Source organism: Perca fluviatilis, chromosome 6, assembly GCF_010015445.1.
Source record: "Perca fluviatilis chromosome 6, GENO_Pfluv_1.0, whole genome shotgun sequence".
NCBI lineage: Eukaryota > Metazoa > Chordata > Actinopteri > Perciformes > Percidae > Perca > Perca fluviatilis.
In genome coordinates, this window is record NC_053117.1 from 10,904,757 (window position 1) to 10,932,417 (window position 27,661).

At 39.6% G+C, this 27,661-nt stretch overlaps 1 protein-coding gene across 3 annotated transcripts in view; it reads right to left on the bottom strand.

The window, feature by feature from the left end:
• ppm1f (protein phosphatase, Mg2+/Mn2+ dependent, 1F) overlaps window positions 1-27,661 on the bottom strand; it is a 160,374-nt gene that overhangs the window by 96,926 nt on the left and 35,787 nt on the right. For all 3 annotated transcript variants that reach the window (XM_039802348.1, XM_039802347.1, XM_039802346.1), the window contains exons 4-7: window positions 11,697-11,899; window positions 11,416-11,604; window positions 9,079-9,222; window positions 3,679-3,772 (exon numbers count right to left, since the gene is read on the bottom strand). In XM_039802348.1, the coding sequence (XP_039658282.1) occupies window positions 3,679-3,772; window positions 9,079-9,222; window positions 11,416-11,604; window positions 11,697-11,899 (630 nt within the window). The remainder of the gene's footprint in view (window positions 1-3,678; window positions 3,773-9,078; window positions 9,223-11,415; window positions 11,605-11,696; window positions 11,900-27,661) is intronic.

Here is a 27,661-nt window from a genome sequence, read left to right on the forward strand (position 1 = left end):
GGTAGAGGGATACGAGAAAGCCGCTGTTCTCGGAAGCGTTGCCTGACGCCTCCCCGCTTGCCTTGCCTTCTCTTTGTTGCCGCTGTTTTAGCCCCTGGGTCTTTTAGGATACAATCAGGCAGTTGTGACATGATGTCTGTCCCGCACGTTATCCCACAGTTCAGTTACAGCAGTGTAGTTCTGGTGTACTGAGCTGTTAGCCATGGAAGGCCATGGCTAACAGCTCCTTTGACGAAGTCGGAGATAAATAACCCAAAGAAGAGCGTCCAGAGGGCCGAAAAGGTTCTAATATCCATTGTGTATACGCGCATACATAAACGACGCAATAGAAATAGAAACAGGACCGTAAAAAACTTTACCAATAAAATAAAGAAGGAAAAACACAAACACGAGAGCTCTAAATCTTCCACGGCAAACTTTTCACTCACTCTCACTCTCACTGCCGGTCGCATGCGCCCAAGGACGATGACATAGACTGTTCATTGTTGAAAAGGGTGTTCCACAAGGTTCAACCTTGGGACCCATCCTTTTTTCTATTTTTATTAATGACTTACTGTTTTGTTTATCTTTATGTTAATGACTGTTATTTCCATTTCCGATCTATTCCCACTTACCACTGCTTCAGGACATCTTTATTTTGTCATCTTAAAACAACCTGTTCATGCTTTTAACTTGAATGATCGCATATTTCTTTGTGCTAAATACAAACTGCTTCAATTGCTCTTTAATCTGATGCAATTGATTTATTATCCGGGTTATTGTATCTAATTTTCTTGTATAACAGCTGGGGGTGCTGTGTTACTGCTTATGGCATGAAATCTTTTCAGCCACATTTTTTAAATCCAGTGTTTTTTACTCTTACATGTCTTTTATACTTACATGATTCATTTTGTACCCTTTGGACACCTTCGTGGCAAAAATGTCCACGCACACAAAAACTGTTATTAAATCATCATATATCAATATTCTTTTTTTTCATAAATCACTTAAACAACTTCTAACCTAATCAAAACCACCAACATTCAATAATTTTCAGGATTTTAACTCTTTAAATGCCAGTTTATGTATTTGAAGTATGTAATTATTTATAAAAAAAAAAAAGACAAAAAATGATTTTTTCCCATATAATGAATAATATGTAGATGGGGCTTTGGTGGTGATTAGAGGCTTGGATATGTCAAAGATAAGCAACAAAACTGATTTGATTGCATTAGTATTTTTTATGTAGTTCCAGATACTCCCTCTGGACACCTTCGAGGCAAAAATGGCCCCATTGACTTCCATTATAACCACATGTTTTGATCTCACTGCCTTTACAGTATAACACCATGCATTCTGTAATGTCAGCATTTCATTTGGAAGAAAACTAGTCATATTTGACATTTTTACAGTATTTCCCCAGATTCAACCATTTTGCCCTTGTAGGCCGATGCATGAAATTATAGTTATATTATGGAGCTCTGTGTGTGTGTGTGTGTGTGTATGTATGCGTGTGTGTGTGTGTGTGTATGTATGTGTGTGTGTGTGTGTGTGCGTGCATGTCTGCATGTCTGTGTGTGAGAGAGAGTTTGTGTAAATCTGTAAACAAACAATGATAATTTTAGTGGTGAAAAAAGCACCTTACTTTTGCCAGTTATATTATGGAGCCGTGCGTGTGTGTGTGTGTGTGTGTGTGTGTGTGCATGCATGCATGCGTGTCTGTGTGTGAGAGAGAGTTTGTATAATCTGGTTGAAATCTGGTTGGATGCATTTCATGTGTCTTTGAAGACGTGCTTGAATAAAAACATTGTCTCCTGCATTTGTTGTAAACAAAACCAACTATTAGTGTGTTTATGCACCTGGCAAGAAGGAGAAAGACCTGGAGCAAAGAGAAGGAGCCTTTATCTTCCAGTGAACTGCAGGACTCATCTGAAGATGACACAAGTTTCTGGAGTCTGACAAAATGGTCACTGGTGTCCTCCAATTCTGTGAGTGCCTCTAAACCTTCCTCTGAAAGTGGAGAGGACACTGAAGATCCTGTCCATCCTAACATTGAATGGACAGTGAAGAATTGGCAAGTCTGGTCTCCATCTAATACTGAGACGCTGCGCAATATTCAAGCACCGACCGGCATGATGTCAGAGCCCACGAGATATGTCATATCAAGAATCCATGATGTGGCATCCTCTTTCGACCTTTTCTTCACTCTTGACTTGATCCAGCTGATTCAGGAAATGACAAACCAACACGGGAGGTGTTCAGTCTCAGGATGGCGTGATGTGGATGCTCAAGAGAGTCAAACATACATGGGACTTCACACTTGGCTGGTGTGTACCGGTCCAAAGGGGAATCCACCCAGAGCCTGTGGGATGTCCATAGTGGGAGACCAGTCTTCAGGGCCACCATGTCCCACAAACGATTTGAAATGATAAGCGCCAGTTTACAGCAAATGCAGGAGACAATGTTTTTATTCAAGCACGTCTTCAAAGACACATGAAATGCATCCTTCAAAAGATGCTTTTTTTCAGCCCTAAAATGATCATTGCTTGCTTACAGGTTTACGCAAACTCACACACACACACACACACACACACACACACACACACACACACACACACACAGAGCTCCATAATATAACTATAATTTCATGCATCGGCCTACAAGGGCAAAATGGTTGAATCTGGTGAAATACTGTAAAAATGTCAAATATGACTAGTTTTCTTCCAAATGAAATGCTGACATTACAGAATGCATGGTTTTATACTGTAAAGGCAGTGAGATCAAAACATGTGGTTATAATGGAAGTCAATGGGGCCATTTTTGCCTCGAAGGTGTCCAAAGGGAGTATCTGGAACTACATAAAAAATAATAATGCAATCAAATCAGTTTTGTTGCTTATCTTTGACATATCCAAGCCTCTAATCACCACCAAAGCCCCATCTACATATTATTCATTATATGGGAAAAAAATCATGTTTTGTCTTTTTTTTTTATAAATAATTACATACTTCAAATACATAAACTGGCATTTAAAGGGTTAAAATCCTGAAAATTATTGAATGTTTGGTGGTTTTGATTAGGTTAGAAGTTGTTTAAGTGATTTATGAAAAAAAAGCAGAAAAAAATATTGATATATGATGATTTAATAGCAGTTTTTTGGACATGTAAATTTTTGCCTCGAAGGTGTCCAAAGGGAGTATCTGGCACTATGTAAAAAATACTAATGCAATCAAATTAATTTTGTTGCTTATCTTTGACATATCCAAGCCTCTAATCACCACCAAAGCCCCATCTACATATTATTCATTATATGGAAAAAAAATCATTTTTTTGTGTTTTTTTTGGAATAAAAAATGAAATACTTCAAATAAATAAACTGGCATTTAAAGGGTTAAAATCCTGAAAATGATTGAATGTTTGGTAGTTTTGATTAGGTTACAAGTTGTTTAAGTGATTTATGAAAAAAAAAGCAGAAATAAATATTGATATATGATGATTTAATAGCAGTTTTTGTGTGCGTGGACATTTTTGCCACGAAGGTGTCGAGAGTAAGTTTTTTTAAGGAGGGCATGAGGGTTAATAAATTCAAAAAGATGTCAGCCTGTTTCAAATTGGTGTGTTCTATCTTTAGTGGAGGTAAATACAAGGCCAATTGTAAGAATGTACTGAATTTAGCCCAAAATAAAAATGATGACTTACCAATTGCTCTGGAGACAGCATAGGTGCCATTAACACGCCAACAACCCATGAAGGTGATACAGCCACCAAGATCCTCAATTCTCTGTTTCTCATCCTGGACAGTAAAGAGAACAACTTTACCATCTGACCACCTTACTACTATTTATTTTATCTGAAGATGTGCAGCAATTTGTTGTAACTATCTTCATGTTTATTTTTAATTTTTTTTATTTTAACTCCACATGCCATGTGACTGTAATTAGTCAGCTTATCACATTGACCACCAGTCTTTAAATGAAGAACCACAGCAGTAGGGGGTGGGCGATATGGCAAAAATATATCACTATTTTCTCAGGCAGAATCATAATCCACAATCTCATCACAATTATTTTTTGTTGGTTTACTATTTTACTAGTTACTTAACAGTACAACCTAAATCATTTATCTATTTAAAAAAATAGCCCTACAAGGTAAAAAAAAAAAACAGCACACCAAATTCCGTTCTCAAATTTAACACTTTAAAGTCTCTTACTTTTCCAAATATGAATTATTTACTTTTTGAAATCCATATGAACCAATCTTCACATCACCATGAATCAGATCCACCGTCCACATTTTCTTTTTAGCACCGTCAGGGGTACTATAACTACCAATGTCGATGCCCAAGAGTATTTGTATTCTGTTGTTATCGCTGATAGGCCATTAACTCAAAATCAAATGCTTGAAACATTTTACTCAATTTCATGTAAATGGTAAATGGTAAATATATTCACGGTGCAAATAATAATTACATTATCACATTCACACAAAAGAACAACAATGAGTCCCCCCTCAGCATTTTTATTTGTCCCCCATCTCTCCCGTGCACAGTGCGTCTTTCAGTTCAACAGTCAACATACAACCTGCCATCTCACTGCGCACATCCACACCAACCTATAAAATAATTTGTCAATTTAGAAACGTTAGTGTTTTGTTTTGCATAAATAACATTCCTGATATTATAGTGTATAGTGCACAAACGGAACTCCCTTGTCGTGATACAACTTTAATAGTCAGAAACAATAACTGGGTCAAATATGTTGTAAAATACATTCTGCAATATTTCTGTGAAATGACTTGTGTATATTTTCTGAACTTTACTATTTGTTTCCATGTAGCAGAGAGATTGCTTATAACTATACTTATACAGCGCTATAAGCAGATTATAACACATTATAAATGTGTTTATAATGCATTATACAGACAGGCTTCAAGTGTTACCGAAATGGTAACACTTGTAATAACAGATCATAACAGACAATAAGTACTGGTAAGGCACATTTACATTTCACTAATGTAATGTTTCCTCAAAACTTTACTCCCTTTCAACATCAATGTAACCCCTACATTTTTACTGTTCCTGGGACAGTTTGTTGTGATAAGTGCATACTTTTCTAGAGGTTTACAGCCATAGAAATAAAATGGATGGAAAAGCCATTTCCATTCAAATTAACGTAGCAGAATGGTCAGAGCAGCAGCCATTTTTATGTGTACCACTGCTATGGTAACGTATAAACTTCCGATAATAAGCCAACTTCCGGAAAGTCACGGAGCTGATTTTGCAGTAACGGACAAACAAGCAGGAGAGTAACAACGTTACGAGGCAGAGAGCCAGCCGTTAAAGGAGTCAAATTAACTTAATGCTTCATCCACAAAAAGCACATTGCTATCGCCACAAGTGACAGCTTTATTTGGCTCGTTTTCTGTGAACGATGTGGCGTCGTTAAGGCGGAGTTAGCAACCTAATGTTAGCTGGCTGTCTGGCTTGCTGGTTCCAACGTGCTTTTATGCTACGTCGGTTACAGAAAATGAGCTGAACATCGGGCTGGGTCTAGCGTTAGCGGTCCGCTGACCCACTGCCGCTGGGTCTAACTGGCCCTCCTCCTCACTCCACGCAGCTCCGACAAGATCTCCCGAGCTGTGTCGGGCAGCTCTCCTCCCAGCAAGCTGCGACACAGTTTAGTGACACGTATTGTCAATATGACAACTAACAACAATCGCCATTTTGTTGTGTACCAATCAAATGACCACGGGAAACAGTTCAATGGCCTTTCTATCCATTTCATTTCTATGTTTTTAGAAGTCCTGGCAAGATCCGGGTGGAATATTCAATAAGTCACTTCTTCATTCCAGATAGAATCATGCTGGGAGGTTTGATAGGAATGGAACTATACTGAAGGATAACAACAAAATAATACTAAATGATAACATGTTCAGGCCTTGCATTACACTCTAGTTAAATAACTTAAAGTTGCAATATAATTTTCTGAATCATTTTCAGCATGCATCATCGTACCTTATACCACTAATTAAGCAACTGATAACAGCCATTACGACAATAGTTCGGACTCACTGGTTATACTGGACGGATTTCAACTTGTAAGAGTGGACAGGAGAGCAAAGGAGAGTGTTAAGAGGAAGGGTGGGGGAATAGCGATGTTTGTAAATGAGAGATGGTGTAACCCCGGGCACACACAGAGTGTTAAAGAGCAATGCTGCAGTGCCAAGGGAGTTCTTGCACGTCATTGCGATAACTGTTACATCCCCCCCTTTGGCCAATGCTACAGCTGCACGTGAGCTCCTACACACTGTCGTATCACAGCTGCAGACACAGTCCCTCCGCCTCATCTCCGGAGACTTTAATCATGCTTCCCTGTCCTCAACACACCCCACCTTTACCCAGTATGTTAAATGCCAAACCAGGAACAATAATACATTGGATCTGCTATGCAAACACAAAGGATGCATACAGCTCTTCACCCCTACCCCCGCTCAGCCGCTCAGATTACAACATGGTTCATCCTTTGCCTGTTTACATATCTTTGGTGAATAAACAACCCCAAACCATAAGGTATGTGAGGAAATGGTCTAAGGAGACCAGTGAGGCACTGAGAGACTGTTTTTCTGAAAATATTTTAAGCAAGAAATCCATCCAAATCCATCCAAAGCCATGCAGTTTGTCTTCATTTCAGCTCAACAAAGGTCAGTTTAAAAGATTTTTGTCAGATTTTGAGAGAGTCAGGCTAGTCAGGCTTATTCCGCTTGCCATTTCCGGGTGAGTCACGACTGCCCTGCCTCCGACTGAACATGTCAGGTCGGCCAAAATGAAGGCCGACAGCCCCCCAGACTGACGACGGCACGGGACAGTATTATGATAATTGACCTTGACCGTACAGGGTGGAGTATATTTCACCCTGAGTCTAATTAGTTCAAAATGCAGCTGCTAGACTTCTAACTGGCACAAAGAGAAGGCAACACATCACTCCTGTTCTGTCTCACCTGCATTGGCTACCAGTGAAGTATAGAATCGATTTTAAAATCCTGCTGTTTGTTTTTAAAGCCTTGAACGGACGTTTGAGTCTGCCTGGTTTCTGTCAAGCCACCTCCTGATCTGTCTTTTAATTCCCTATACTGCTTTTTAATCTATTGCTGAATTAATTCACTCTTCTAACTTCCTTCTTTTTTGACATTGGTTTTACCAAGCACAACATTTGTGATGTTGTGTTTGTTATGTTCTTTTTTATTTATGTAGCCTGCTGTTGTTTAGCTATGTATCGAGGCATACTCATTTCTTCAAAGTAGCCACCCTTTGCTCTGATTACTGCTTTGCACACTCTTGGCATTCTCTTGATGAGCTTCAAGAGGTAGTCACCTGAAATGGTTTTCCAACAGTCTTGAAGGAGTTCCCAGAGATGCTTAGCACTTGTTGGCCCTTTTCCTTCACTCTGCGGTCCAGCTCACCCCAAATCTCGATTGGGTTCAGGTCCGGTGACTGTGGAGGCCAGGTCATCTGGCGCAGCACTCCATCACTCTCCTTCTTGGTCAAATAGCCCTTACACAGCCTGGAGGTGTGTTTGGGGTCATTGTCCTGTTGAAAAATAAATGACGGTCCAACTAAACGCAAACCGGACGGGATGGCATGTCGCTGCAGGATGCTGTGGTAACCATGCTGGTTCAGTATGCCTTCAATTTTGAATAAATCCCCAACAGTGTAACCAGCAAAGCACCCCCACACCATCACACCTCCTCCTCCATGCTTCACGGTGGGAACCAGGCATATAGAATCCATCCGTTCACCTTTTCTGCGTTGCACAAAGACACGGCGGTTGGAACCAAAGATCTCAAATTTGGACTCATCAGACCAAAGCAAGATTTCCACTGGTCTAATGTCCATTCCTTGTGTTCCTTGGCCCAAACAAATCTCATCTACTTTTTCACGCAGTCCCCTCTTAACAGTTGTTTTAGAGATGTGTCTGCTGCTAGAACTCTGTGTGGCATTCATCTGGTCTCTAAAATGAGCTGCTGTTAACTTGCGATTTCTGAGGCTGGTGACTCGGATGAACTTATCCTCAGCAGCAGAGGTGACTCTTGGTCTTCCTTTCCTGGGGCGGTCCTCATGTGAGCCAGTTTCGTTGTAGCGCTTGATGGTTTTTGCGACTGCAGTTGGGGACACATTCACAGTTTCGCAATTTTCCGGACTGACTGACCTTCATTTGTTAATGTAATGATGGCCACTCGTTTCTCTTTACTTAGCTGATTGGTTCTTGCCATAATATGTATTGTAACATTTGTCCAATAGGGCTGTCGGCTGTGTATCAACCTGACTTCTGCATAACACAAACGATAGTCCCAACCCCATTAATAAGGGAAAAAATTCCACTAATTAACCCTGACAAGGCAAACCTGTGAAGTGAAAACCATTTCAGGTGACTACCTCATGAAGCTCATTGAGAGAACACCAAGGGTTTGCAGCGCTATCAAAAAAGCAAAGGGTGGCTACTTTGAGGAATCTAAAATATAAGACATGTTTTCAGTTATTTCACACTTTTTTGTTAAGTACATAATTCCATGTGTTCATTCATAGTTTTGATGCCTTCAGTGAGAATCTACAATGTAAATAGTCATGAAAATAAAGAAAACGCATTGAATGAGAAGGTGTGTCCAAACTTTTGGCCTGTAATGTAAATAAAAATGACTTGATTTATTAATCATTATAAAAATGCTTTATAATGTGTTAAGATTATAATTATAAAGCATTATGAATATGTAGGAGTGCTTATAAATATACTTATACAGCGCTATAATTAGATTATAACACATTATAAATGGGTTTATAATACATTATAGGGACAGGCTTTATTTAGAAACGTTAGTGTTTTGTTCAAATTACTCACATAAATAACATTCCTGATTTTATAGCGTATAGTTCACACACTGGACTCCGTTGTCGGGACACAAGTTTGATAGTAACACATTAAGTGATCCAATAGCTGTGTCAAATATGTTGGAAAATAAATTCTGCTATATTCCTTTACTTTTTGGATTCCATGTAGCAGAGAGCTCGGTGTGTGTGTGTGTGTGTGTGTGTGTGTGTAACCCTACCTCTCTGTCTGGTTTATGGGGGTCCATGAGTGTAACAGCTTGTCCCTTTCTGACCAGCATTGCTTGAGAGTCTCCCAGCCATGCCACAGTCAGCTCCTGTCCTTGAATCAACACCGCCACAGCTGTTGTGCCACTCCGGAGACGCTAACACACACACACACACACACACACACACACACACACACACACACACACACACACACACACACGAGTTGACCTTTGTCATCACTTTATCCTAGACATTTGTGTGAAATTTGATCATAATTAGCATAAAAATTCTTGTGTTATGGCCAAAAAATATTTTGTAAGGTCACAGTGACCTTGACCTATAACCACCAAAATCAAATTAGTTCATCCTTAAATCCAAGTGTATGTTGTGCCAAATTTGAGGAAATTCCCTAAGGCGTTTCTGACATAGTTCATGAGAATGGGATGAAAGAGCATATTGCCTCCATGCCTGTGATTGCCATTGCCAGAGGCATTATGTTTTTGGGTTGTCCATAAAAACAAAAAGTTTTTTTTATAAATAAGTCATCATTTAAAGCCAAAATAAGGAATAGAATTATTAAAGGGTAATTTCGTTTTTCTTAACCTGGACCCTATTTTCCCATGAATTATTGTCTAAGTAGTCACGTTTTGCCAGGCCTTCCTCCACAGCGCTACGAAGGAGGTTCTAGCTAGTCCACACAACATTCCGGGATGTGAGAAAAATGTGCTCTTGTTTACTGGCATGTCTTTAAACCAATCACAATCGTCATGGTGATTGGACAGAGCCCCGGTGCCGCTGCAAAATAGCCTCGGGAAGGAACTTGTTTTGGTGGACACATCTTCAAAGGTTGTTTTAGTGGTGCAACAGAAAACTCAGATTTGACAGATAGTCTAGCTAGCTGTATCGATTTCTGCAGAGATCTGAGGAACAGTTAACCATAGTCCTCATGAATAAACCGTGGTTTAAAATTCCAACACAGAAAGTGGAAGCCAAGAGGTTATAATAATAAGAGGCGACATTCACGTTTTTTTGTGCATCCGCCACAAGAGGGCGTGACATTTTGGATTGTTATGGTATATTGACTGTGACTCTATCGCAGTTAATATAATGGTCAAAATGCATAGTCAATTTGAGTCCACTGACATGCTCGGATTGTTATTAGGTGTTTAACATTATAAAAAGAATCCCTACAGAGATAGACCTTTTTGTTCAAGAGTAAAATCTTTGTTTAACCAGAAACACCTCCGAGATTGCTGTCGCTAAACCCACCAGACTCCATTTAGCGAACATATTTTCACGCATAAATTGGTAAGTTATGTTTATTTCAACCAAACCAGGGTGGTGATTGTTGAAAAAAGTAGATGTTTATTTACATGGAGTCTGGTGGGTTTAGCGATAGCAATTTCGTGGATGTTTTTATGTTTAAAAAAGGATCTTGTATTAACGTTACGGTTTAAAACGCTTTACAGGTTAGTGGGGATGCATACCACTCAAAACCAACATTAAAAACGTAATAATCTTCCCCCAGCGTTTAGTTTGTTGCTAAACTGTGTGTAAAATGAGTGGTGACGTTTATGTTTTCAGGTAACGTTACTGTTGACGTTCAAACAGGCCTGCGTGTGTGTTTTGAGAAATATCTTTATACTGCAAGGCTATATTTATTATATTAAGTTGGATATTGGATGTGAAAAGAAGGAAATGGTTCTAACATTGTACTTTAGATGTGTGTGAATTTCCCACACCAGGAGTAATTTATATAGTTCTATTTTATAGCGATCGATTATCTATTAAAAAAATGTTCTATGCAAAATGTAAAATGTTCTATTAAAGAAAAGATAGAAAATAAATATTTGTGTGTGCTGTAAAGTGGTTAGAAAAAATGAAATCTGTATCGGCTGGCCTAACTCAAAGAAAATCGGAATCGTCCTAGAAAGTTGTAATCGGTGCATCTCTAGTTGTCAGACAGAATAATACTCTGAACAAGTCAGTGGCAAAACATAGTAAATAAGGTGCGCAGTTGCCCTTACATTGTAGCTTGTTTTGCAATTAATGCAAAAATACCTAAAAAAATAAATCATGCTTATTATTACCATGGCCGCTGTCGGCTGCAGCGGTCTTGCTTAATACTGGACCACTTTCAAAGATTGTTGTTCCCATCAGTCACTTACAGTAGATACAAAAACATGGGAAAATAGGGTCCAGGTTGAAAAATACCGTAGTTACCCTTTAATTAATAAATTCAATGAACTTTTATTATTTAATTGTACATTGAGATTATGATGACAGTGCATGTATATGTCAGCTGAAACCTGTGTGTTCAAGATGTTAGACCGGTTCTGCTTCAGTACCTCTCTCTTGGCTTTGCTCTTGAAAATGTCATCAGTGTGTTTGAGAGCAGTTTTAAAGGCTGTGGCTGTGTCACTCCGCAGTGTCTCCTGTTTACTCAGAGCAACATGGAGGTGTGTGGCAGCGAAGGTGGCAGCATCCACCCCTCCATGGCCATCAAACACAGCATAGTAGGCACGCTCGACTCCATCCTGGAACATGGTGTAGTATTTTATTACATTAATTTAAAGGGGTTTTGACAATAAAACCTGTTAAAAGCAGTGCTGCAGTGGAAGTCTTATACCTGGATTCCAAAGAGCTGGTTAAACTCAGCCAGGGCCAAGTGTTTGTCCTCCATCTTCCTTCTTGTGTTCTTGATGGCATGAATGGAGCAGAGGAGGAACCGAGAGGGGGAGGGCGAGGCCTTGGGGAAGTTTTGATGCCATGCTAGTGCCCCATCTATCAGCTCGTTAAGGAAGAGACGTTGGACTGCCTCTGACTGAAGCACTGACAGTAAGATAAAATTGTCACGAAATCAATGACAGCAGTTTGTTGCAAAACAAACAATTTTTGCTATTGGTATATACAGTGCAATATTAACATTGGTAAAAAATTGACCAAATTACTATTTATATAGCAGAGGTGGCCAAACCTTTTTGATTGTGGGCAAAATACTGAAACATATAAGGTGTCACAGGCCAAAACAATGCATAGTTTTCAACCAGTTACACAGTAACCAGTCCTTTTTTATCAAAATAACAACGCAACACTTTTAAGCAGTTTAACAAACAGTAGTTTATTGGTGTGCCCAATATTACAAAAAGTATTTCTGTATCTGCTGCTCTTAAATTTGAATAAATTCAATATGTTTAATTTTAATACGGTGCGTGGCCCACTTAAAAGATTTAATGCTATGTGTAAATCTTAAGTCTATTATTAAAGATTCCCTATTCCACTTTTTGGGGTTTTTCCTGTCTTTAGTGTGTTATATAGTTTTTTGTGTATATAATAGATGTATAAAGTAAAAAACAATGTAAAGGTTCAATATGTAATATTTGTACTGTAATAAATCAAAAAATGACACCAGTGCCTCATCAGATATTAAGGAAACATGTTAAACCGAAATACTATCTTTTCTGACAACAATGCTAATGTCAGTATTTTTTCTTTTTGAAATTTACATTCCGTGACGGAATTTATGTTTATGTTTTGATCTGTGTGTTGTTATCAACTGCCCAGTTTAACAGCCAGGCCGGGTTGCCAGATACACCTGTAAACACGTAAACCCAGCGTGCTACAGTGTAACGGTAGTACAGCCATGAAAGCAGCACACAAACAAACAGGATCAACGGAGATAGATTCTACCTGACCTAAAAAAAAAAGAAAACAGCATGTTTCTAACAGTTGCGTGACCAGAGTAAATATTGGAGATGTATTTGAAAGATGGAGACAGCTTGGATCCCAAAAGTCATTTCAACATTTGTGTACTCAGATTGAATTATATAGCTAGAGTACCCGAGTTGGTTACTCACAAAAACAATTGAGACATAGCCAGTAGAGTGATCCCGACTGATCCTGGCTAACGCCGCCACCATATAGCCAGCATCTAACGTTAGCTACTCCGCTGTGCTGTGGTGTAATGTCTGGCTATGTGAGACTAGCATCTAACGTTAGCTACTCTGCTGTGTTGTGAAGTAATGTCTGGCTATGTGAGAAAAGCGTCTAGCAACATTGTTGTGAATGCTGCGGTCTCAGCCTGGCAACCTCCATGAACTTCGAGTCTGGGCAGAAGGGGGCGAGGGAAACGACTCTCCAGTATTTTTAATTGGTAGTGCAGTAACTATTTTAACCGCTTGCTGCCAGTATTACATACAATATTACATATTGCACCTTTAACACTGTTGAGTCTGTGGTGTTGCCAAAACTACGTGTTTTTTATAGCTAACAGCTGGATCTTTACAACAAGTGCTTATCGCTAAGTAGGGTTGGGTACCGAAACTCGGTGCCAATAGGGAACCGAATAAGAACGAAAGTTTCGGTGCCTCATTTCGGTGCTTGACTTTAAACTACACCTGACAGCATGTAACGTTAGCCTACCTTTAGCTAGCAGCTGGATTAAACACCGGTAAAATGCTGACAGCTAACGTTAAACAGTGTAAAGTGTGACTGTATTTCACTGTGGAGGACTTCAACAGCGGGATGCAACAGTCTGCAATGCAGCACAGCAGCTGCCGTTGTCAGAATTCATAGATATACAGTACGTTTATATGGTTGGAATTAAACAACACAGACGGTGCTTTCACTCGCAGCTGCCGTTGTCGGAATTAAACAACACAGACGGTGCGTTCACTTGCAGCTGCCATTGTCGGAATTAAACAACACAAACGGTGCATTCACTTAAAACAGGTAGCACTCAGAATTGAAAAAAAAACGATACCCAACCCTATCGCTAAGTGCCTTTGTAGCCCTTCCAGAAGCATAGCCTAGGTTTCTTTCACACTACCTTGTTTCGTCCATTTAAAACAAACTGGAGCGTTTGGGCTGGTCTGAAAGCTCATCCAAACTCTGGTGCGGATCAGACAAACAAACTCTGGTCCGCTTGAAAACGGGGGTCTCGGTTCGCTTCCAAGTGAACTAGAGCAACCTGACCTCACATAATTCCGTGAAATGAACACAGCCCCTTAACTCAAAATCTGTGGCAGTTTCACGGAATCGCAAAATATTCTGTGATGGGCCCACGGAAGAATTCCGTGAAATTAACACGGCGCCTTAAATTAAGGAAAAGGTCGTGGGTGGGCCTACGTTTCCATGACACGCGGGACAACAACAGGACAGTTGGGTTTAGGAAAAGAACGGGATGGTTGGGTTTAGGAAAACAATAAACTGTTGGGTTCAGGAAAACAATAACGGGACGCGAGACAACAATGGGACAGTTGGGTTAGGAATTTTCACACATTCCGTGCCACCACCACGTAATGCAGTGTTAACAGTTTGTGATCATTTCACGGAATTCTGTGAGACCAGGCTGACTAGAGTTCGGTACACTTCAGGTGAGAATGCAACCCGACCCAAATACAGGAAGTGAACCAAAAATAGAGCATTTACTAGCCTGCAATTTCAAAATGCACACAATTTATCCATAAGCAGTTCTAACCACACATTGCTGGTCATCAGTGTGACATCATCATCTCTCTCTCTCATCCCTCACTCACTCGCCGTCAGCTGCTCACATTGTTCGTGCCTTACACTAGAGCAGAACCAGAAAAACCAAGATGTTATAAACTGGGTGTTGCTCCTTTATTTCTGAGACTAAAAGTGTCAGGGAGTTTCGGATATTCTGTCCAATAAACAAGCAGTTGCTTGTCTGCATATTACTTAAAAAGGAGGAAGAAATAACGAGTCAGTAGCTAAAATGTATTTACCGCAATTCCTCAAATAAAAACCGGTAGTCAATTAAAAGCCGGGCCTCTGATAGTGGCTGGGAGTGTGGTGAACACGGACAAATAAAGGCCAGCCTTAAATTAAGGCCGGGGAAAAATCTGTGTGGATAATCTCCTAAATGCCTTTAATGTAATATTAAGTAAAAAATAAAATTCAAGTTCATCATAATGTACATTTCTACCAATTTAATTTAACAGATTCAACAATATATTTGTGCTTTTTTTCCACACTTTCTTTTTCTGGATTATGGTACTCACGTACATTACATGTCATTTAGCTGACGCTTTTATCCAAAGCGACTTACAATTGCTATATATCAGAGGTGGCACACCTCTGGAGCAACTAGGGGTTAAGTGTCTTGCTCAGGGATACATTGGTTGATGTATTGCAGTGGGAATCGAACCTGGATCCCCCACACCAAAGGCATGTCACTCATGGTTGTTATATGAAAATAAGATACGGCAATAATGCACAGGCCAAATAAGGTTCGGGGTCCTGAGCAATAAAAAAATACATATATATTCGGCAGGGTATAATGGTGGTGAGGAGGTAGTCTTACAATTCAAAGCAGTGCGAACAAAAAAATCTGCCTCTGAACGATGGGCATTGAACACAGAAATAGGCCTCAACAGGCCTAAGAAAAAACTAAAAACATAGCCGTAATAACCAGGTTTGTGTAACAGTTACAAGTGGTTGTATGACGCTGAAAGCGCAGGTAACACCGAAGAAGAGCAACAGCCTCAATCTCTTCAAGAAACTCCCGCCCCCACGACCCAGATAGATTCACATCACTTTAGAGACCAAAAATAATAATTAAAGCTCCTCAGGGGTTATGATGCTCTAGCCACAGCTCCAAATTTCAGACATCCCTTTTTTATCAGACTAAGCTTAATTAAAATGTTAACCTTTTGGGTTAGTTTAGAGAAAATCACGCACACTGACCATTACGCAAGCAAAAATTTATTTAGAAAAAATACAACATTTCGGTCTCAGACCTTCATCAGGTAAATTCTTTTGGGTTAACATCACAGCCGTTATATCATATAAGTGCAGAATGGCTATATTAGCTAAACTTTTTTCTTTTTTTTTTCTCAAGCTTAAAGTGATGGTTCGGAGGAATTTCACCCTAGGGTCCTTTGCACCATGACCTCGAGCCAAACACCCCCCCAGAAGCTTTTTTCACCTGGTTCGAACATTGGGAGAGTTAGCGTAGAGTAGCGTTATCAGCTGAATAGCTTAGCGCAGGGGCAAATGGATCCAGTGATGTATCTCGTAAGTTACCCCACTAATAATGCCCGAAATGATAAACTTCTACACTAGTACAGGTAGAGTCTTGTGTGAGGTATCATTTTTTGTTTTTGCTTTTTCCAACGTTTTAAATTGTAAAATTTTTCTTCTACACATTTTCAGCACTTATTTCTACATCCCATATTTTATGATATAAAACAAAAATTGAAAACGTGTCAATTTGACCCAAAGTCAATACAACGGTTAAGGTAAAGTCTTGTGTGAGGTATCAATGAACTCAGCAGGGAGTTCCCTTTTCACTGGTGATGATTTGCCGACATCACCTTTTTACGTGAGCCGATCCCCGCCCTGGCGATGCGACGCGCGGTTGGGGAACACTGAGGACAGTCCTCCCCGGTTAACAGCCGCACTGGAAGCAGGGGGCCCCGCCCCTCCCCGCGGGGAGAGTGGCCGCAGCGAGGGTTTTTGAGGTAAAAGTCACATCAAATCCGCCTTGGCTGTTCACACTGTGGTCGCATTGAAAAAAATCTGATCTGGGTCGGATTCAGGACCACATGTGGAAGTGGCCTGAATCTGATCTGAAAAAAATCAGATCTGGGCTAGATTTGAGTGTTCACACTACTTCTGAAGAAGCCTGACCTGGTCACTTGACCCCAAAAAAATTGGATCGGATTTGGGCCACTTTGGCCTGTAGTCTGAACGTAGCCTTAGTTGTGGATGTTTATTACTGCCGAGTGTTGATTGTTGTGAGAGAGGTTACCAGTGTCATGTCAGAAAGTAACATAATTGCATTTTGTGCCAAAGATGGATCCCTAGGAACTGCTAAAAGGAGAGTGGCCTATGTACGCAGAGTGTTTCCATTGGTGAACACCATCGAATATTGTGTGGAAAAAGGTAAAAAAAACACTTTCATATGTCCCTATTGTTCCCATGCTCCAGAAGTTGCTGAACAAAACTGACATATTAGATAAAGCCATGTCCGAAAAAGTCCATGTCCCACAGGAATATAGATTGTATGTAGATGGGCAATGTTTTAATGAAAACGCTCTTCTTGCAAGGGACGACATACCTGCAAAATATAGGTCAACCCTTAACTCAATCCAGCTTGCACTACTATGCAATACCTCAATAGTCAAAGAGTGTGGTTACGCTTAAGTTCCGCAACCTCTTATCTATGATCTAAAAAGTCATTGGAGCAAAATGGTGTTCACTTGGAACAACTAGGTGTGAAAAGCACAGTCTTATAGTTGCTGCTGATAATCTTGGTGCCCACTCCCTTGCAGGATTCCTGGAGAGCTTCGCTGTTGACAAGTTCTGCAGATTCTGTTGAGTCAGACTTATGGTGTGAAAAGAGCATGTCCTTTAACTGAGAATCTTGAGCACTTTTATGCAATCACTGGTTACCCTCCTGACATCTTGCATGATATCATGGAAGGCATTGCTCCAACTGAGTTTTCCCGGTGTCTTAAAGACCTGATAGAAAAGTTTATTTCACAGTAGAAATGTTAAATCAAGCCATCAGATACTTTTTTATATGTATTTTTATTGAACATCTTATCAAACATAAGATACACTTTACAATACATCATCTTTTTATATTAACCCACCCACCCAGAAACAGTCCCCACCTGTTGCACTAATACACATTAATTTAAAGAAAAGAAAAAAAACAAAAACAATCATTAACATGTTTTAGAGACGAAAACACAAGTATATACATTATATTACTCCTCTGAAACTGAGATTAGAGAGGGATCAACCTTCCTAATTTGATCCAAAATCGGTTATCTGTCCTCTCTGAAAATTGACAGAGAGCAGAGCTCTGATACAAACACACACGCAGAGCTGCAGAAGGTGCAAACTACGTCGGCTCTGCAGTTTTGATGAAATCACAGTGAGTCACGGAAATGCAGATAAAGTGGTTTCAAGTGTGGTTACAGTTTTTCATAACTTCACGCAGACAGCGTTTTCTGCGATATGATATTAATGGCGAGCCGAAAGCGGTCGCGGTGCTGTCACACTACCTCGGAAACGCGCAGCCAGGCACAACAGTGGTTTCTGTGCCCTGGTGACTGACTGACAGGCTGACGTTGTAAGGCAAGGCAACTTTATTTCTACAGCACCTTTCAGCAACAAGGCAATTCGAAGTGCTTTACATGAAACATTAAAGAGCAATTAAAAACGGTCATGATGAAAATAAAACTATATACAAATACAATAATAAAAAAAACTGTCATGACAGCAATGGGGCTGTCAGTTTACCTTTTATATGTTGCATCTTCAAAAGTGACACTGAATTTGAAACAGCACATTATAATTTCTGCATCTATTATCAAAGTATGTATTAGTAATACAGTGGAAATTAGTAGGGGTGTGACGAGACACTTACTCCACGAGACGAGACACATCACGAGATTGGGTTCACGAGAACGAGACGAGACGAGATTTAAAAAAAAAAATTTAAAGAAATCCTCGATGAAATATATGAATGGAAAATAGTTTTTTTATTCAACTGAAAAATCACAAAATGCAAAACAATTTAGGTGCATTTTGAAATCAACTATTAATGATGAATGTTATTTAACTTTTTTTTTTTACTATTTTAATGAATTATATGGAGTAAAGGACGTGCAAACACTGCAAAATGTTTTTTTCCACCACAGAAAATGGCCTCATATCAGCTGCAATGAAAACGCTTATGTCCCTCGTTATTGCCGTGGCTCTTGTACTTACCGGTGGCAGAGATGCAAAGGCTTTTAGAGTTGTTTGCCCTTTTAATGTTTTCGTCGCGGGTGCAGTAGTTAGGGTGACCACCTGCTAATAAGCCCAAGGGGGGACAAGGGGTATGTTTCTGAGGGACAATGTGGGACACTGCTTGGCGCGGCGGTGCCCCAACCCCACGGGCAGTAAAATGACTTAATGTGTTTTTACACCAAATGGGCTCTTTTTCCAGTATTAATGTGTAATGTGTGGTAGGGTTGATAAGTTATTCAAACAAAGAGAAATACTTCACAATTCACTTACTTTATTATTATTTGTTTGTAACCTTTTATAGGCTAATGTTAACAGGCAGGCAATGGATTTCACCCTTGGAAAATGTATGAAATTGAACATGTTTGAAAATATTGGTTGGCAAATATGTAAACATCTTTTTAAACAAGAAAATTATGTTGATGTAAGAGAATCAGAAACCACTATTAGAGCCTTTTTAACAGTGATTGGCTGGCCCAGCTTGTTAATAGCCAGTGTATGTTCATTTAAGCTTCCAGTTTGTTAGATGGCACCTACATAATAACTGGCCTGGCAACTCAAAGGCCAAGGTTTTGCTTCCAGATTTGTTTGGTGACTTATGATGTGGGGGTCTGTGGGTCCTCCCCCAGAATTTTTTTTAGCATTAAACACTTCATTTTCTGCATTTTGGTGAATTTTTATGCAACTATTTCTACCTTTATCTTTATGTAAAGGAAAACATTAGGCTACAATCCAAATATAACAACATAATGGAAAATATTGCAGTAAGGCTGTCAGGAATTCTGTATTGCTTTCATCTATTTATTCTCCTTTAGATTGACTTTTCTAATTATATCTGAGTCAGCACACATGTAGCTTAGGCATCATTTATTCTTCCATTTTTTGCATCTTTTGTTGGGGAAGTAACCTCCGTAAATGTGCATATGACAATTATTCACCTCAGTGATACATTATTCATTTAATTTATTAATAAACCTCTTGATTGTAATATTTCAGATGATTGAGCAAGATTTCTGCTCATGTCCAAAACTTTGTGCACATTCAAAATATAACTCATCCCATCTGTGCTCTCTGAGATTTGAAGGAGTCGTGATATTTTGTGAAAAAAATAAAGTTATAATATAGGCTATTACGAGAATAAAGTCACTATATTTTAGAAAATAATCTATAGGCCTAGGCTACCTGCACCGTAGTCTGCTGTGCATTACGTGATTGCTCTGCTGATACGGTAGACCTCAGACCTTCTGACAGACACAGAGCCCCGTTTGAGACAGTTTAGGGAAGTGGCTGTAGCCTACGCTGCTAAACATCGGAGGTGGAAACCCGAAACTTAAGGCAGAAATACACGGAGCTCAAACGCGACACATCTGCCGCAGCATGTCCACAGCAGAGCGCATCCATAAACCTGAAGCTGCGCAGCTTTTTACAGCGAGAATGGACAGGGTGTGTTGTGGACCTGAGGAGGGGGAGCTGTGCTCCGGTGCGCTCCGGCCCAATTTAACCTCTGCCCTCAACACCTTTCAGCCACAAATATTCATTTTCCCAGTCTTTCTTGTACCCACACCTTCTCTTTTAATTGATGGCGGTGCCTCAGAGTCAGACTCAGTCTCTTTCTCAATTTTTCGAATTGGAAAGCGCGCATCTAAAAGTTCCTTCCCAGTGTGTCTGGTATGCACGTGCGTGGCTGCGTGCGCTGTCATGACAACAACAAAAAAGTTGACAACAACCTAGTAAGCAGTTCAACTGAGGGGTGGGTGTGGCAACAGTAGCGTGCTGAACTGTCAAGTAATGTTCGTTTGGCTGCCTGGGGCTCGAGGATATAGAGCGACCAACTTTTTTTTTTGAGCAAGCATTGATAATGCGTGACACGGTCTCAATTTGCGGGACGCATGAATTGGGCTTCAAACGCTGTGCGCGCACGCGCTACACGGGACGGGTGGTCACCCTAGCAGTAGTTAGTAGAGAGCTGTGGATGGTGCTGTAAGTGTTTTTGCATAGTGCTCGTGTTAGCCGCGGTATACGGCATTTTTTTCTTACAATGTTTACATATTGTGTTCATCTTGTCTGTCACTCTTTCGCCGTTTATTATTTCCGCAGGAAAACCAAAATGTTGCCACACAAATGATTTAAAAGTGGCAAGGGGATCTTCAATAGTAATTTCACGCTCCATCACGCTGACATCACATCGCCTCACGAGATCTCGTAAAACGAGATCTCGTCACACCCTTAGAAATTAGTAGAAATGTGAATATTTGGTTAGCATGTTGATTTACGGTGTGTGCCCCTAAATTTTCTGGTTGTGCCCCTAAAATTTTCAGTTGGGGGCCACTGTGCTCCTAGTGAAAAAAGTTAGTCTGGAGGCCTGGCTATGAGGTTTTTGTTGTTTTGATTTAAGGGAAAATGCTGTGGCACAATGTCGAATACAGCGATCATGGCATCAGGCTCTACGACTGTCCCCAATGTGTCGGAAATAAATTTAAATTTTACTTCCAAAAATCTTCAAGTTTTGGACAGAGACAAAACATGTGAGACAGAGTGCCTGGTTCGGCTTCACATCTATCACAGTGAGGATCTATGTCTGACCTGAATTTTGCCAGCTTTACTTTAGACCAATGCAATCTATGAACAACTTTAAATTGAATCACTCGATGTCTTTGACATATTGAAGATGAATGAATGTTTTTCAATATAAATTCCCATACATCCTCAGAGATTCCTATAGCCAGTTCCTCTTCCCACAATCTTTTCACACGAGCCAGAGGTTCCATATTATGAGTATTCATTGCATTATAGATTTTACCAATGGCCCCCTTAGAGTATGGATTCACTTTTAGAACAGTCTCAAGAAGTGACTCAGGAGGGAAAGTGACTAACAGATGATGCAACAAAACTACGAACTTGAAGATATTTAAAGAAGTGTGCGTTTGGAATTTGGAATTTAGTTTTCACTTGCTGAAAGGTTGCAAAAGTGCCATCAATATACATGTCCTTTAGTACCCTAAGGCCATTTACAGACCAGGCACCAAAAGAATCTTCTATAATAGAAGGAATAAACATATGATTTCTTACTATGGGAGCATAGACTGATACATCATTAAGTGAAAAATGTCTTCTAAACTGTCCCCATATTTTGAAGGAGTGCTTAACCACTGGATTCAAAGAGTGTTTGTATATTGGATGAGGTGATGGCAATGTTGAGTAGAGCAATGCATGTAAAGAAGCAGGGTGGCATGACAAATTCTCAAGGGGCAGCCACTTAGGACCACCAGCATGCGAATTAAAGCATTGGCTGCCCAATAATAGTACTGAAAATTAGGTAATGATAGTCCTCCATGCTCTCGGTGCCGTTGCAAAACACTTTTACGGATGCGTGCATTTTTCCCATTCCATATAAAAGCTGATATCAGCTTATCTATCAGTAGGAAAAACGATTTGGTTAAAAATATCAGGATACACTGGAACAGATATAGAAATCTAGGTAGGATATTCGTCTTGACGGCGTTTATCCTGACTCCTAGTGATAGCGGTAGTGTACCCCAACGCTCAAAATCTTGTTTTATAGAATCTATCAATGGAATAAAATTTGTTTTATAGAGGTTCTTGTAATTATTAGTAACCCATATACCTAAATACTTAAATTTATCTTTACTCAATTTAAATGGTAAGGAGTTAAATGTGATAAGTCTGGCTGCAGTGTTAATCGGCATAAATTCACTTTTTTGCATGTTTATTTTATATCCTGATATTTTCCCAAAACTACCAAGTAATGACAGTAGATGAGGCAGGGTCTTAAGCGGATCAGACACATACAAGAGGGTATCACAGGAAAGGGACACTTTATGTTCGGATTCACCCCTCAGTATGCCTTTAATAGCATTATTGGACCGTATTTCCACTGCCAGGGGCTCAATCATCAGTGCAAATAAGGAGGGGGATAATGGGCAGCCCTGCCTAGTCCTGCGGCCTAATTGGAAAAAGGATGATATGTTATTGTTTGTCCGAATTGCTGCTACAGGAGAGGAATATAAAACATTAATCCATGAAATGAATTTGGCACCAAAGTCAAATTTCTTCAAGGTATAGAAGAGGTAGTACCACTCCACCCAATCAAATGCTTTTTCAGCATCAAGTGACAGAAGCGCGTCAGGTATATCGGGTGGAGTGGGATAATGAAGGATATTCAAAAGTCTGTGTATACTGTAGAACAAATATCTATTTTTGATAAAACCAGTCTGATCATCAGACACTATTGAAGGTATAACAGTCTCTAATCGGCATGCTAAACGTTTGGCAAATATTTTACTATCAACATTTAATAATGAAATAGGTCGATATGAGCTACACTCTAATTTACTTTTACCCTTTTTATGAATTAAAGACATAACTACTACTTCTCATGGTTTCTGGTAACGATCCTGAGATGAAAGACTCATCATAGACAGCGAGTAAGATAGGGGAGAGTTCTAAGTAGAATTTTTTGAAAAATTCGCTCGGAAAGCCATCTGGCCCCGGCGACTTTCCACTTTGCATGGTGGAAATCGCTTTCAATATTTCAGCCTTTGAAAATGGTCTTTCCAAATCTGAGGCATATTGTTCATCAATAGTGGGCAGAGTAAATTTGCTAAAAAAATTAGTCAAACAGTGCATCATTTCTACTGTATTCAGATGTATATAATTGCGAATAATACTCCCTAAACCTATTATTAATCTCTAATGGATCAGTTAATTTTTTGTCGTGTTCATCAATAATTTCAAGGACTGACTGGTCGACACTTTGTTGCGGTAGTTGATGAGCTAAGATTTTTCCTATTTTTTCGCCGTGTTCATAAGACTTGTGTATGGATTTATTCAGAAGGTTCTCAATACGTTTCGTAGATAACAGATTGAATTCTGTCTGAAGAGCCAATCGTTCCTTAAATAAATCAACTGATGGCGAGTGTGAGAGAACCCCATCGATCTGCAGAATATCACTTTCTATCTTCTTAAGCCTTTCCTGTTGTTTTTTCTTTACACGGGCACTATACGATATGATTTAGCCGCTGAGATAGGCTTTTAACGTTTCCCAAACTAGACAGTAGGACACCCCTGGGGTCCGGTTATGCTCTAAAAACTCATGCATTTCCTTAGAAATAAATTTAACAAACTCAGTATCAGAGTAGTAATGTATTGAATCGCCACGTCCGATATCCACCACTTGTAGTAGGCAAGTTTAAAGTAATTAACAGCGGCGCGTGGTCTGATATTACTATTGCCTGGTATTCACATTTAATGACTAATGAAAGTAAACTATTATCAACAAAAAAATAATCGAGAATTCGAGAATATGTTTTGTGAACCGGTGAATAGAAGCAGTAGCATCTGCGCCCAGGATTCTGAAAGCGCCAAACATCAGTCAATCCGTAAGTTTTAAGAAGCTGATTAAGTACTACTGTTGAACGAGTTAGTTGCATAGTCTTGGGTGAGCTACGATCCAGTGGGGGCGACAGTACACAATTAATATCTCCTCCTAATATGACATGATGTGTATCTAGATCAGGTATTCGAGAGAAGAGGCTTGTAAAGAATGCACTATCATCCCAGTTGGGTGTGTACACATTCGCTAGAACTACTGGGGTACTGTTCAGTCTGCCCACTACTATCATATAACGGCCAGCAGAGTCAGCGTCAACTTTTGACACTACAAACAGTGTAGTCTTTTAATCAAAATAGCCGTTCCCCTAGATTTGGAATGAAAAATTGAGTGTAAAATTTGTCCCACCCATCCCCCTCTAAGTCTAAAATGGTCAGATGTGTTCAAATGGGTTTCTTGCAGGAAGGCAATATCTGCATTCAACTCCTTAAGGTGTGAGAGTACTTTTCGGCATTTCACTGGGTGATTTAAGATTTAACATTCCAACAAAGTTTATCTGGCAAGTACCTGATACATCAGTGTGAACGTTCATTTATATTAGTATTAAGTATTTATAAATTGTAGTAGTATGGATCCAGTCTAGGTAACATTTAATTAAACAGAAGAGAGTCCCTCCAATAACCCAGAGTTAGCAAAACAAAGAATAGGAGCAATCAATTTAGTGCAACAGTAACTTCCCCAGTCACCAACTAGAACATGGTGAAAAAATAACCCCTCGCAAATAACAAATCCACACACAAGTGCTTTTTAAAAAAGGACTCTAGCTCTGCCGCTCGCTCTGCACAGACCCCAATACTTCAAATTAAATAGAAAAATAGAGAGAAAGTGGTGCTTTTTATCTTCTAACAGCCTTAACCTTAAAAGAAACTAACTTAACTGTAGTCCCATATCAACAAGTCTCATTGTTGTATTTTGCATTATTGTTTACCAAACTTAAGTTTGTCTGCTGTCAATAGAGGCAAAAAAGAAAAAAGCGACGCTAAGCCACCTCACACAGAATGTTGTCCTTAACATACGCCATGGCCTCCGCTGCGTCTTGAAACTGCTTATCCGTCCCGTTATACGTGATTCGGAATCGGGCTGGATGTAGGAGACCATAGCGGACCCCTCTCGTCCTCAAAGTAGTTTACGGACCTCGTTGAACACCGACCTGGCGCGGGCTACACTCGGTGGATAATCAGGAAAAATGAGTATGGTTGAGCCATTGTGTTGTAGCGGGCCGGATTCCCGTGCGAGGCGTAGGGTTTCGACACAATCTTGATGGTAGTGTAATTTTACTATAATTGCTCTTGGTTTGCCATCCATCCGGCTCAAAGGCACTCTGCAAGCGAACTACAGTTTCACCTTACAGTACCAAGATCCTGAATTTAACAATGAACTGTGTAACCTCACCAATCTCTCTGATCTCCCAGAGAAGCCAACAATCAAAATCATCCCTATGATTGAGCTTGTACCAATTTCAGCAGACACTGAATTATATAGTGACACAAGCAGCCAGGCAGACACCGAGATCCTGTCCAGCTCCTCTCAGGATAGAAGTTTTCAGTGGCCAGAGGAATTTGACATTCCCAAATTTTCGGTTGATGTTGAGTACAGACTTCGTCAAGGTAACCTGTTGTATCTCAGGTAAGGAACCTATCTTCAATACTTTCTTTATTGGGTTTTTAACAGTTACAATACAATATAACCTTCCCACCCCTCCCCCTACAACATTAACAAAAAAACAAAAACAAAAAAAAAACTATATATAAATAAGTAAAAAAAAAAAAAAAGAGAGTTCTTCATAAAAAGTATAAATCCCACATTATAAAGCAATTAGTCCAGAAAACAAGAGAACTGACACACACAAAACAAAACAAAAAAAATAAATAAATAAAATAAACAAATAAAATAAAATAAAAAAGAATATATAAAAACATTTTTAATAATAATATAGTGGTTTTAGCAGAGATAGATACTTATGAAAGACCGGCATGCACACATTTTTAAAGAAGATAAGTAAAACTAAAATAAAAACCAGAAGGATGATACAACAAAGGGGAATTGAGGTAGGTTACTCCATTTTAGAGGCAGGGGAGCTCTTTAAAATATCTTATAAAGGGGGACCATGTGTCTTGAAACTTACGTTTTGAACCCCGTATCATGTATTTAATCTTTTCAAGTTGAATGTAAGACATCACTTCCTTCAACCAGCTTTTATGTGTTGGGGGGTCTACCTTTTTCCACTGAAATAATATTAAACGCCTTGCCAATAATGTAGTGAAGGCGATAACAGAACGAATATCTTTCCTAAGTTCTGTACCCTCGGAAGCAACGCCGAAAATGCACATTAAGGGATCGGGGTCAATTTGGATGCCATAGATATTTTTATAGGATTCGAAAATCTTTCTCCAAAACTCCTCCAACCCAGGACAAAGCCAAAACATGTGGGTAGTTGTGGCAGGCGATTGCAAACACCTATTGCACGCAGAGTTGACATTCGGGTAAATCTTAGCTAGTTTGGCGTTAGTGAAATGAAGCCTATGAAGAACCTTAAATTGGACTAAGCCATGCCTCGCACAGGGTGAGGAGGAGTGCACATGGTTTAAAGCATCTTCCCATTCTCCATCTGTAATTTCTCTCCGTAAATCACTTTGCCAAGCCTTGCGAATATCTTCCAAGTTCTGTGGATCTATAGATGTTATAATAGAGTATATGCTTGAAATAAGTCCTCTACTATGCGGTTTCAGATCAAGCAATGTATCCATAGGTGATGTAGGGGGTATTCCTGGAAAGGAGGCAAAAACCTTTTTGACGAAACTCCTAATCTGCAAGAATCTAAAAAAGTGGGATCTTGGTAAGGCAAAATGCATTACAAGCTCTTCAAAGGAGCAAAAATTATTATCAATATATAAGTCTCTTAGGAGCCTAATGCCCCTTTCCTCCCAGACACAAAAAAGAGTCCACATAAGATGGAGGGAATAAACAGTTAGAGACCAAAGGACCTAGAATGGAAGCTGATTGCAAACCAAAATGTTTTCTAAATTGGGCCCAAATTTTTAAAGTGTGAGTCAGTGCAGGATTGGGGGGAGAGTTGTAATTTTTCCCCACCAGGGGGAGTGAAGAGCAAATTAGAGAGCAAAGTTTGAAGTTAGTACATGATTGTTCCATTTGCACCCACAAAGGAGTCTTTTGAGGATCCACACTAGGTAGCCAATAAATTATTTTTTGAACGTTGCATGCCCAATAGTAAAATAAAAGATTAGGTAGCGCCATCCCTCCCTGACACTTTAATCTTTGCAAAAAAGTCTTCCTAATTCGAGGGGTCTTATTCCCCCACAGGAAGGAGGTGATTAGACTGTCCAGCTTAGTAAAAAAATTCTTCCTGATAAAAACAGGTATATTCGAAAATAAATACAAAAACCTTGGTAAAACAGACA